The sequence below is a fragment of the Misgurnus anguillicaudatus genome, chromosome 4, assembly GCF_027580225.2.
Source record: "Misgurnus anguillicaudatus chromosome 4, ASM2758022v2, whole genome shotgun sequence".
NCBI lineage: Eukaryota > Metazoa > Chordata > Actinopteri > Cypriniformes > Cobitidae > Misgurnus > Misgurnus anguillicaudatus.
In genome coordinates, this window is record NC_073340.2 from 17,751,718 (window position 1) to 17,765,647 (window position 13,930).

Sequence of the window (13,930 nt, forward strand, 5' to 3'; positions counted from 1 at the left end):
GTTAAAGTATAATAATAATAATAATAATAATAATAAATAATGGCATATAATTTTTGTCTAAATTATATGCCATATAAAAAATATGTAAAAATCGAGAATCGGATCGAATCGTGACCTTAGAATCGAAAATGTAATCGAATCGAGGATTTGGAGAATCGTGACACCCCTAATATAAATATATGAAGAGTTTGGGTCCAAAACGCGATAAACATTATTTTTTGAAAAAAATGAGTTACTGCTAGAATCAGTATTATATCAGGTCAGTATTTAAAAGTAAATTCTTAATTTTACGCAAAATCTAATATCCGCCGTGTTATTCTGTCATCTTTTTCCCAAAACGCGATAAACGCCACTCCTCCTTTTCTACAGAATGCAATAAATCCCCTCCACAAATCACAGTGCACTATTCCACGCAATGTAAACAAACAATGGTGGCGCATTGAATACACAGAATCCTAGTTTTCCTCATCTACTTTGTACGTGATCAACAAACAGACAAACACAAAATAATACTTTAATGGCATTGATAAACCTGTGGTGGTTTTCTGTGACGAGAAAGAAACGTAAGCCATCAACATCTAATAATTTACGCGAGAGGCACTCGGGAGACTACCGCTTGTTCTCCCGACAGCATCAAGTTGCTCTCATGCTAACACATTGACCCCAGGGGATCTTATGAAAATTTTTCTATAATTTTACTCAAAGTCAATGAAAATCGAGCAGGACCAAAACATTTTACAGCTGATCGCTGAGAAAAATGTTAAGCGACGACGTCAAGTATAACTGCAGCAATGACACTGTTCTTAATATGACAAAGTAAGTGTTTTGAATAATCCCATTAATGTTTATTTTTTGAATCAGTGTGTACAAATGTTCAACTAAATGAATATAAAATGGCAAAGATGAATGCACATTTATACATTGAATTAATAGATTTATAGCATTTTGAAAAAAACTTGTCATGGATTTATTGCATTTTTTTGGAAAAAATAATTATAATAAATTTTTGAAAATCAAGTTATGGATTTCAATTTTTAATGTTATTATAACCTAAAGATGCTATGTGAAAGTTTGTAACAGAAAATGGTTTTCATCTTGTCAGTTTCTTGGTATAGAAAACACGTTTTTACCGAAATTTGTTAAAATGGATTTATTGCGTTTTGGATCCAAACTCTTCATTATATATATATATATATAATTATACATGCATGTGTGCATATTTATAAATGCATAATTATTATACACAGTTCACACAAATATATGATATAAACAAAAACTTTTATTCTGCTATAGATTAATCGTGATTAATCGTTATGCATCCCTAGAAGCTACTTATGAAATATGGATATTTTTCCTATAAAATCGCATTGATTATCCGCAGAAGACCTTCATTAACCCCATAGAGCTGTGTGGATTACTTCTGCGAAGGACAAACGCACTCCTTTGGGGCCCAAAGCCAGAAGTTGTTGCCCGATCCCTGCTTTCTAAAGCCTGGATGAGCAAGGACATGTATTGCACTGTAAAAAATAGCTGTAATTATGCAGCTGGTTGCCAGTAACTTACTGTAAAAGATAACGACTGAAAATGTTTCATGTTCATTTAACTTTGAACAAACTGTTACCAGTAAATAACATAAATGTAAAATCTACAGTAAGTTACTGGCAGCTAGTAGCCAGTAATACCCAATAATACTGTAATTTCTACAGACATTTTTTACGGTGTATAATAACTCCAAATCTGTTCGTCTGAAAGAAGATCGACATGTGTATCTCAGATTGCTTGTTGTTAAGTAAATGAAAGGGGAATTTTAATATTTGAAATTTTAAAAGGCACAAATAGAGCCCGACACATGCAATTTAATTTGTGCTTGCACAAAAACAATAAACTTCTTTTAAGTTCATAGTTCTTCATTTTACACTTGTGGGCAATAAGTGGCAGGCATTTTGGAAGTATTGAATCACAACAAAGAATTTCAGCCAGCCTAATGTGCCTGCCTCACACCGGACGCATTAACACGGGGTAAAATCTCCAGTGGATTTTCGTCGGTCTGAAAAGAAGACGATAAACAAAAAACAAACAGTGTCGCAGCATCATTGTAGAGGCAATTTATAGAGCAGTGCGAGCAAATCTAGCCGTACTGATTAAACACAACTAATAGTGGTCTGGAGGTTTTAAAGGAAATTCAATTTGAACATAAGGGCTGAAGTACGGTTATGCAACCGGCAGCCCAACACGACACGATGTGAGCTGTGCTGCTGCTGTCAGATTCAGCACAGGACTGAGATATAAAAGAAGACCCAAAAAAAAAAAGGTTGGACAGGCAGTAATAGAGAACGGGAAAGAATGAAGTGCTGAGCAGCTTTCAATCAAGCCTGAGCAGCGGGGAAGAAGCAGGTAAGTGTGGTGCAGCCATGCCCCCTACCAGTAAATCCATCCGTCTGTCCAAAAATGAGAACATGCACACACACATATCACACAAAGAAACACTATTCAGTTGTGTGTGTAGAAGGCAGATCCGCAGTCTTAACTTGAGTAGCCGTTCAAGGAGCCTCCTCACGTTATATAACATCTAAAAACAGAGATTCGGCTCCTTATTTGTCCATGGAGGAAAGCATCCTTATCCTCCGTGCTCAGCCAGGGAGGCTTCTTGTAGCGGGTTTAGGTGGGTATAAAACAGTATAAAGCAAATTTGGGGCTCAGACGCAAACTAGGATTTATCTCTCTCACTTGGCAGAACATAACTCAATAGTCCCTTGTGACCTCTGCTGAGACGTCCTCAGGTCCTTTGAAGCAGAAGTGTCTTCCATTTCAAAGACAGACTCAAAAACTGAAAACGTTTTTGTTCCACAAAATCCTTCCCGCAAGAACCTCTGTGGCCCCACTCGAAACCGACAGCGGCACGAGGAGATGCCAAGAGTCGGCACACTGAGCAGTCTGAACATGAAAGGATTCCCTCGCTGGCAGCGTTCAATCACCGTAACCCCTGTGTGACAGCTTTCCATTGTCTGTGTGCCAGGAGGCAGCTTCATTGGCACATACTTATTAGTACTTATTATGTGTTTTAATGGCAGGAACAGACACTTCAGATCTGAGAGCTGTTTCACAGTTAATCACATAAATCACATTGATCCGGCAGACAAACATTGACGCTTTAAATAAACACGGTTCCTAGATAGCACGCGTTTAAAAAGCAAGTGATTAACCAATAAACTACACATTGTAAATAATCCTGCGAGTCATACAGTACATCAGCAAAAATGCTTTTGTGTCAAAATCTGCTAAAACATCAACTTTCTGCTCATCTGGACTCATCTGTCCATGGCATGCACATTATCTCCCAGTCATGGCCAACCAAAAAGCCATTATCTTCTCAGAATGTGCCAACGGTTCTCTTTTAATCAAATCAGATTTGGTGTAAGGGTAAAATGGGTTTTTCATTAATTTCCTGTTTGTAATTGGGTCACGCTGCCAGACACTGAACTAACAATAAACCAATGTGATGCAGCCGCGTGAATGGAAATCAGAACTGATCGATCCAGGACCCAAGTGGAATAGACAATTAGCCAGTGAAATGCAGGAAGTGAAGCAAATTTCCTGTTATGAAGAGATCTGAAATGCTGGTTTTTGACTCATTTGTTTGTGTGGACTAGTGTGTCTGTAAACAGCATCCATTTTGGATTAATATTTTGCCTCATAAACATGCCATATGGATGAACATTTGATTAATTGACGGACAAGCAGTGTATACTGTATCTATTGGCATTTTAAAGATTCTGGGGCCGGATTCACAAAACATTCTTAAGAAGAAAAATCTTCTTAACTGCCATTTTTATCTTAAATTCAAGCCTAAGAAAAAAGTTAAGAATATTTTGTATTCTCAAAAAAGCTTCTTAAGAAAGTTCTTATTTTTTCCCTTAAGTTATGTTCTTAAGAAAAAACGTAAGAAGAATACAGAATACATCTTAAAGTTAGAATAACCTTACAGTAGTCTTAAATCTCAAAATGTAAGATGTTTTATAAGTTAATGTGGTTGTTTTAAATGTGACATGTTGTATTTTGTAGCCTGAAATGGCAATTTAATCAGTTTACTTCACATAGATTAGTTTAAAGAGGAATTCCACACACATATAATGAAGTTTAATGGCTTACTCAGTAATATGTCATGAAACACAAATAAGTATTAGTGATAATATTAGCAAACATTTAACTTCCTCCGTAACTGTGAAATTACTTAACAGCTAAAAGTCGCTCTAAGCGAACCGGTAATTGCTCTGTCATGTGAGTCGAGGGCTCCGAAACCCCGGACACGCTTCACCCTCCGCGTCCGTCTTTTGACGCGTGAGCGCGTGTCGCGGGAGACGAAGCCGTGGGCATGGAGAGTGAAGCACGCACACCCAGAGCGCTCGACCCATATGACGGACCGATTGGGAGATTATGGAATTATATTTACGCACCGCACCGCCTTAATACTAGCTGGCCTCTGTTACAACAGCGAATCCTGTAGTAGTCTTAAAGGAATATTCAATTTTCTTAAAAGAAAAATCCAGATAATTTACTCACCACCATGTCATCCAAAATGTTGATGTCTTTCTTTGTTCAGTCGAGAAGAAATTATGTTTTTTGAGGAAAACATTGCAGGATTTTTCTAATTTTAATGGACTTTAATAGACACCAACAATTAACACTTAACTCAACACTTAACAGTTTTTTTCAACAGAGTTTCAAAGGACTATAAACAATCCCAAACGAGGCATAAGGGTCTTATCTAGCAAAACGATTGTCATTTTTACAAGAAAAACAACATATATACACTTTTAAACCACAACTTCTCGTCTAGATCCGGTCGTGATGCACCAGCTGTTTATAGTCCTAGGGGACTGTTTATAGTCCTTTGAAACTCCGTTGAAAAAAACTGTTACGTCTTGAGTTAAGTGTTAATTGTTGGTGTCTATTAAAGTCCATTAAAATGAGAAAACTCCTGCAATGTTTTCCTCAAAAAACATAATTTCTTCTCGACTGAGCAACATTTTGGATGACATGGTGGTGAGTAAATTATCTGGATTTTTCTTTTAAGAAAATTGAATATTCCTTTAATGCATCACTCGTTTGTATCGCGTTAATGATCGCAAGGTAGTCAAAAGATTAATAAATAAGTGTATTGTTACCTCATTAGCAGGGTATCATAATTAATTTCAAAGCTTGTCATTTTATTCTTAAGACACAAATTTAAGATATTCTTATGAAAAAAATTGAGAAATTCTTAAGAAATGTTCAAGAATTGCACTTAGGAACATTCTTACGCACTTCTTATAATTTATCTTAAGAACTTTCTTATTTTTTGTCTTAAGTGTGTTTTCGTGAATCCGGCCCCTGGTGTCTGAATTTCTTTTTCTGCATCTTAATCTAAGTTTGGTTGCATATTTGAAAAGTTTGGTTCCAAAGCGCAATAAAATATAAAAAAATGAGTTACTGCCAAAATCCGTATTGTATCAGGTCATTATTTAAAAGTAAATTCTTAATTTTATGCAAAATCCAATATCCAATGTCATCTTTTCTCTCTTTTTTCCCAAAATGCAATAAACACCACTCCTCCTTTTCTGCAGAATGCAATAAATCCACTCCACAAATTACAGCGCACCATTCCATGCATTGTAAACAAACAATGGCAGCGCGTTGAGTAGGGCTGTGCCGATAGACGATAGTATCGTGTATCGACGATCTTCAGACATATCGCCAATGGCGGGCTTTCATGGCGATAGTCATGACGATAGTTGGGGAATGGTTATTATTATCATCATAGTTTTACATTAACACCCACATTGCATGCTTTTCCTCGCATGAGGGTTTGTGGGCTTCGCTTTACGCGGAGAGCTTGTAAAGAGAGAATTCCTTCTTGCACGTACCTGCACTTAATGCGCGCGTCTTGGACTCCTTATAGCAAATCCATCGTGTCATGAACAGCTGCGCTTCTCTCTGTCTCACGTGCACGCGCTCTCGCATCTGTCCGAAGTCTAAACATAAACTAAAGTAGTAATCCTCATGTCTTTGTTCCGTTTAATGCGTTTCATGCGAGCTCAGGCAAACTTTACTTTTTGTTTAGAATATGACCCGCTGCATATTGGCGCCTCTCTCACTCTCGCGTACGTGCAGAGAGCTGCGCTCTGTCCGAAGTCAGATCACTAATCCCATTTATGATATGCATTTCAATGAGTTGTAGCAACACGTCCCTTGTGTTTAAAATATGATTGTGTTTAAAATATGATCGCGTTCTGTGTGTGTGTGTGTGTGTGTGTGTGTGTGTGTGTGTGTGTGTGTGTGTGTGCGCGCAGATGCATGTTTTTACAGTTATTAAGTAATCATGATTAGGGTTTTAATGATGGCTCGCATTAATGGCATCAGTTTTAAAAAGGTTGCGGTCATGACGGTGTTGCTCCTGTCCTTTTTTGTCCACCAATCAAGGGACTTGTTATAATGAGTAAAAAATGTACAAATAAAAATGAGTAAACTACTGCCCCGCCCCACGATACTATCGTGTATCGCCGATCTCACAGGCTGACGATAGGACGATCTCAAAATGGGGCATATCGCCCAACACTAGCGTTGAGTACACGGAATATTAGTTTTCCTCATCTATTTTGTGATCAACAAACAAAAACAAAATAATACTTTAATAGCATTGATAAACCTGTGGTGGTGTTCTGTGACGAGAAAGAACGTAAGACATCAACATCTAATAATTTACGCGAGAGGCACTCGGGAGCCGGTTGCTTGTTCTCCCGACAGCATCAAGCTTCTGTCATGCTAACACATTGACCCCAGGGGATCTTATAAAAAACTTTCCATTATTTTACTAAGTCAATGGAAATCAAGCCGGACCAAAACATTTTACAGCTGATAACTATGAAAAATTTTAAACAACGACGTCCCAAGGATGACAGCAGCAATGACTATTTGACAAAGTAAGTGTTTTGGTTACCCTAATGCCATTAATGTTTATTTTTTTAATCAGTGTATACCACTAGTCAACTAAATGAATATAACATGGCAAAGATGAATGCACATTTATACATTGATTCAATAGATTTATAGCATTTTGAAAAAAAAACTTGTCATGGATTTATTGCATTTTTTGGAAAAAATAATTTGTTTTTATAATAAATCTTTGAAAATCAAGTTATGGATTTGAATTTTTTATGTTTTTATAACCTAAAGATGCTATGTGAAAGTTTGTAACAGAAAATACTGTTTTTCATCTTGTCACTTTCTTGGTATAGAAAACACGTTTTTACTGAAATTAGTCAAAATAGATTTATTGCGTTTTGGAACCAAACTCTTCATTTGAGTAACAACTCTACTTGGGGATATATCTTATACTGAAACATTAAACCATAGTGTCAACTATGCACTGCTTGTCTCCGAGTATAAACTGATGGATAATGCATGTGAATACGGTATATTGCATCAACTCACTGGCAGAAAGGCAGCAGCTGCAGTAAGGTCTCCTTGGTGGGATGGGCAGTGAATTCAGGCAGTGTCTGGATCAGTTTATTCATCACCATACGTAGGTACGACTGCAGCTGTTTCCTTCTTTCTTCTACGAACTTGGCATCCTGCAAAAACACACACAGGGAGAGTTAGGATTTGCTGCAGGCTATTTAACTAAACTGGCAGACCCATCTTTAAAAGAGGCCAGTAAAAGATAAATCAATTGCAAAGGTGGAAAATATTTTTTTCTGGTCTGTAATGTTTCAAATGGTAAACAAGTAAATTTTCATTAGCATTTTCAATCATTTTTAATAAAGTTTGTTCTTTGTTCACATGCTCAAATCCTAGAGAGCCAGAGGCAAGAACGTTTTTTTTTTTAAATTGATGTTTTCATGCACAGTCGAGCAATGTCAGTTTTATATGTGCCCCAGTCTGTGAAAACCCAGATTAAAAACCCAGTGATTTGTTTTCTACCTAAACTAATGTAAAGAACATTCAGTGAAAATATAACCTTGCTATCTTAAATATTGATGTTATGTCATTATGTGTTAATTCAGTCTATAGGCATGCAATAATAAAATAAAATTATAATAACCATAAGATCAATTACAGCTTACAGGACTATGTTTGTGCTGCTTAAGATACTGAGTTTATTAACAATTCTCCAACAAAGTGCTTCATAGTCAATTAGTAGTCATTAGTAATAGTAATAAACCTACCTCACCGTCCATCTAAACAAAACTACTCTTTTAGATTTTTGCACCACATTGACCGGTTGTATTTATGATGTATTTTTGTAAAGAATGCATGTAGTGTTTCTTTACAAGATAACTTTGCCATATAATTGCCTGGCACACTTAAAGGAAAACACCCCCATTTTTAATAATTTACTATGTCCTTTCCTTAACTTAGATGAATTAATATACCTATCTTTTTTCAATGCATGCACTTTTATGTTTGTATAGCACGTCGTGAATGTGTTAGCATTTAGCCTCGCCCCATTCACTCCCCAGGATCCAAACAGGGATGAACTCAGAAGCCACCAAACACTTTCATGTTTTCCCTATTTAAAGACTGTTATACGAGTAGTTACATGAGTAACTATGGTGGCACAAAATACGTGGCGATTTTTTAAGCGGATAACAATGAGAACTACATTGTATGGTGGAAGAGCACTTAGTTTGCAGCAGTCCGACATTGGCGCGCAGCATCATCTTCACTCCTGACTACTCACACTCTCACTCAAACGTCCATCAATATTACTGCGCCCGAGGTCAAAGTGCTGGAAAAGATACAATATAGTTCTCATTTTTTATAAAAAAAAGTGCTTAAAAACCATTACGTTTTGTGCCACCATACTTACTTGTGTAGCTACTCATGTGGCAGCCTTTAAGTGGGGAAAACATGGAGGTGTTTGGTGGCATCTAAATTCCTCCCTGTTTGGATCCTAATGAATGAATGGGGATAGGCTAAATGCTAACACATTCACGACACGCTGTACAAAGATTAAGTGCACGCATTAAATAAAGAAACGTATGTATTAATGCAGTGGTTTTCAAACTGGGGGTCACGAGATGGTGCCAGGGGGGCCACAGTTTTATGACATTTTATGAAATACATTAATTTATCATGAATTCTGTATAATTAAACCTTAAAAAAAATAAGGCTACTTACCAAAAGCAGTACTTTTTTGTATAATTAAATTTTTTTATTAAAATGTTGAGTTTTAGAACAGTTTTTTGTCACAAATTTTCTTTGGGGGGCCGCGCCGTACACAAGGGGGGCCGCACGCTGAAAAAGTTTGGGAACCACTGTATTAATGAATCTAAGTTGAGGTAAGAACATCAGAAAATATAAAAAAATGATGGTGTTTTCCTTTAACTCTTTCGCCGGCTTTGACGAGATAACTCGTCAAAGAGAAAACGCATCCCTGCCAATGACGAGAATTTCCGGCTTTCTGCAATACCGCTATTATCCACCAGGTGGCGCAACTTACTTCCGCATCTTATGCAACCCGGAAGTAGCGCCTCACGTGAAAGAGAAAGAACTCTGTGTATGTTTTAAAGATCGCTCTGAATGGGATCTCTATCAAAAGTCCTTCACAAAAATGGAATTACCTCAGCTTTTTGCTTAAAATTGGGTGTTTTTGAAGAAACCTACCCATATTTGAAAGCTGATAAAAAGAGAACTAATGAAGGTAGGATGAACCGTTTTTTTTTTTTTGAAAGCAGAGGGTCTGTTCTTTCATTTGATATATTGTTTGTTTATATATTTTAAGAAGAACATTTTCTGGAAGGCATTAAATTTTTGTGAAAATCATGAAAAAATCCTGTCGCTGGCTGGCAACTTTTTTTAAAAACGCTGGGGGGAAAGAGTTAATACAGTGTATTTAGTCGTCTTTGCAAATCCATATAAATTTCTTTTTTTAGAGCATTGTCGTGTGAAATTATTACAAAAGCGCAAAGAAAAAGCTTGTCATGTAAACATACACAAAAACAAGTACAAAATCAAAAACTACCTTTATGGTTGTGAACTGCTGACATTATGAGATTAAAGTAAAAAATCATTATCTGGATGACTTATAAGGCTTTTTGTAGTTGAGGACTTTCTGAAATGAGTCAGTTTCATTATTTTCATCTTACCATCTCGTATCATCAAAACTTGCACAGAATTTACAACATCAAAACATCACAACATCCTGATTTTTACCCAGCATATTAAGCTGATGGGTAACCAGATCAAAGTCAGTGCTGTGGCGGCCGTGACATCAAAAGCAAATGGGATAGAACAAGGAAAAGTGAGTGAGAGAGATTAATATGTTAATAATGTCCCCTTGATGGCTGATTAATTGGTCTTTGTGCTTCAGTACTCGTCTCTATGTGTGTGTGTATACAGTATATGTGTGTGTGTGTGTGAACTGGAGTCATGTCTCGTGTGCTTAAAGTGTATGTTGCAGGTTAACCACCACTGTCGATTAATGGGTACATAAATCACTCAAGATATGTGTATAATTTTTAAAATGTCTCAAAAATGGTCTTAAAGACCACTTTTTTTACGTTTTTGGTATTAACGGTTTTTTTAAGGCAATTCTGCGATGACGTCACGTTGGGGAGACGTGGAGAAAGACTCAGCCAGAGCCATAGAGATAGATGAGACATTTATTGCTGTTTAATACTTACGTATATAATTTGGAAATCATATATACATCGTAGGAAATATATAATGTGTTATACTGCAAAGTTACCTTGCTAATTATTATTTATGATATATGTGGAGATAAATAAAACTTCGCAAATCTGCTGATTTGATCCATTCATGTCCTGACCACCAGGCTAGAGATTTTTAAACATCCTTAATCCACACTTACTAGTCTATCAAATAATATCTCAAATATATTGTTTTGTGAAATAAAAGGATGCTTTGTTATATTGTTTATGCGATTATAACGAATCACACGATTATAACTGCAGCACACTCGGATCCGACCGCATACATACTGTAATAAACAGGCGTTCGGCGGCTTTTTACATCACGACAGGCTAAGCCATTTGAGGAGGAACCGCTCATTGATCACCGTATTTTTATAAATCCTGTACATGTTTGGACCTGCCGAACAGGTTGAGCACTTTTATATACTTTATTGAGCAGAGAGGCTGCCTGCACAGTTTGACCAGCGGGCTGCGGGAACCGGCGCACATCACGCCGCCAGACGGTGTTGCTAATATAACTCGAAATGTATAACTATTATCAGATCGGCCCGGGAAAGTCCCGACTCTCTCGATTGCCATTCCGCTACTGGCTGTAAGAAAGTGAGTGCGTTTGGGTCGCTGGTCCCCGCGAACAGACGTGACGTGCTTCACTCACCTTCCAGGATTAGAGACATGCTGCCAAAACCGTTTGTGCTGAAGATCGCATAAAGTTACACCCATTTCAGGCAGGATCTTGGACCCCCTCAAGCCAGCATGCACGAGTATGTTAATTGTTTGTTTACTTTCTACACGGAGATATGCTAACGTTATGCTATCTGGCTGTCTGCCTATCTCTCTATACTAGCCTATCCATCTGTCTGTCTGTCTGTCTATCTATCTATCTATCTATCTATCTATCTATCTATCTATCTATCTATCTATCTATCTATCTATCTATCTATCTATCTATCTATCTATCTATCTATCTATCTATCTATGTATGTATGTATGTATAGTCATTCTCAATGCTCTCAAGGCGGCTTTGGTCAATTCTCTCCCCAGCGTGACGTCATACAGTGCGTTGTGAGGGAAAGGAGAATCATTGCAAATTGCTGTACTTTTTCATACTTTTTCGGGTTTTGTGATACCCAACAACATAAAATACAATGGATAACAGTTTAAATGTTTATTATCAACAAGCAAATTGCACAAATTCGTTGAAAAATTTTACCTGCAAAACGCCCTTTAAGGATGTTGACTACTCTATATGTAGCGTCACCCACTCCATCAGAGGGCAACCACTCAATCACCTGACAACAGTAAAGCGCATTAGGAAGTGTGTTTGTGAGCCATCGAAACCACTGTCACCCTGCATTTCAGTATTAGTGCAGGGCATGACGTTTCAATGGTGATCTATCATCAACAGGCATGAAAGGCATAAAAGTTGATTATGATATGGGATATGTGGAGAAGATCACTGTTGTCAGATTAGCTTACCCATGAGGGCTGTGCCTGCCAAGACTAATTTAATGCTCCATCTGAAGATCCACAGTGTCCCAGAACCGCTTTATACGTAAAAACAATGTGAATGAAGACAGACACAATGCACAAATCACAGCACTTTAAGTAACACTCATTTTGAATAACATTATGGCTCCATATAACAGTTTTTATTACTGTGGTGTCCTTGTAATGTTCCAGTACTGTAGAAAAGATTATATAACAGATGCTGCAGTTTATTAGTATGAATATGGAAAAGTGCAATGCTCAATACAGACGCTTTAATGATGAAACTCACTTTGGATAAAAGTGTCTGCCAGATGCACAAATTTAAATGTAACAAGCTGTGACCACTACAAAGGGAGTCAGAACATTGGTCTCATTGGTCTAAAATCCCATTCCACATTATTACATTATTTCAACAGCTTTTGTCCAATCAAATGCGCCATTTCTTTCTAATATTGTAAAGCACATTGGTCAACTTGTGTTGTTTTAATTGTGCTATATAAATAAACTTGCCATTGCATCTTCTGCATATTTAACCCCTTACTGTGAGGCATTATGATGGTAAGATCCATCTTTTCACACATTTTACACAACTTTACAAAAGGTCCAACCGTTCACTGATGATCAAGAAAGCAAAGCACATTTTTATGCAAAGTATACCATGGGTTATTTTGTAAATGTACTCATTATGTGGCTTGTGCACTGTCAGAAAAAAAATGCAAAATACGTACCCCAGCTGTAAATGAGATGGTACCATTTTAAAGGGGACATTTCGCAAGACTTTTTTAAGATGTAAAATAAATCTTTGGTGTCCCCAGAGTACGTATGTAAAGATTTAGCTCAAAATACCATATAGATAATATAGTATTTGTAGGTGTGAGCAAAAATGTGCCATTTTGGGTGTGTCCTTTCAAATGCAAATGAGCTGATCTCTGCATTAAATGTCAGTGCCGTGGTTGGATAGTGCAGATTAAGGGGCAGTAGTATTATCCTTTTCTGACATCACAAGGGGAGCCAAATTTCAATTACCTATTTTTTCACATTCTTGCACAGAATGATTTACCCAAACTCAGTTACTGGGTTGATCTTTTTCACATTTTCTAAGTTAATAGAATCACTGGCGACCCAATTATAGCACATGGAAAAAGTTAGATTTTCATGATATGTCACCTTTAAAAAGTACACATTTGGACCTAAAGAGTTCAAATTAGTACCTCAGAGGTACATATTGGAAGCAAATGTATACATACAGTGAGGAAAATAAGTATTTGAGCACCCTGCTATTTTGCAAGTTCTCCCCATTAGAAATCATGGAGGGGTCTGAAATTGTCATCGTAGGTGCATGTCCACTGTGAGAGACATAATCTAAAAAAAATCCAGAAATCATAATATATGATTTTTTTACTATTTATTTGTATGATATAGCTGCAAATATGTATTTGAACACCTGTCTATCAACTAGAATTCTGCCCCTCAAAGACCTGTTAGTCTGCCTTTAAAATGTCCACGTCCACTCCATTTATTATCCTAAATTAGATGCACCTGTTTGAGGTCGTTAGCTGCATAAAGACACCTGTCCACCCCATACAATCAGTAAGATTCCAACTACTAACATGGCCAAAACCAAAGAGCTGTCCAAAGACACTAGAGACAAAATTGTACACCTCCACAAGGCTGGAAAGGGCTACAGGAAAATTGCCAAGCAGCTTGGTGAAAAAGGTCCACTGCTGGAGCAATCAATACAAAATGGA

At 37.1% G+C, this 13,930-nt stretch overlaps 2 protein-coding genes across 2 annotated transcripts in view; one reads left to right on the forward strand and one right to left on the reverse strand.

The window, feature by feature from the left end:
• zc3h7bb (zinc finger CCCH-type containing 7Bb) overlaps positions 1-13,930 on the forward strand; it is a 497,977-nt gene that overhangs the window by 196,659 nt on the left and 287,388 nt on the right. The window lies entirely within an intron of this gene.
• snx29 (sorting nexin 29) overlaps positions 1-13,930 on the reverse strand; it is a 124,051-nt gene that overhangs the window by 7,272 nt on the left and 102,849 nt on the right. The window contains exon 20 of the mRNA XM_073866845.1: positions 7,471-7,606. Within this exon, the coding sequence (XP_073722946.1) occupies positions 7,471-7,606 (136 nt within the window). The remainder of the gene's footprint in view (positions 1-7,470; positions 7,607-13,930) is intronic.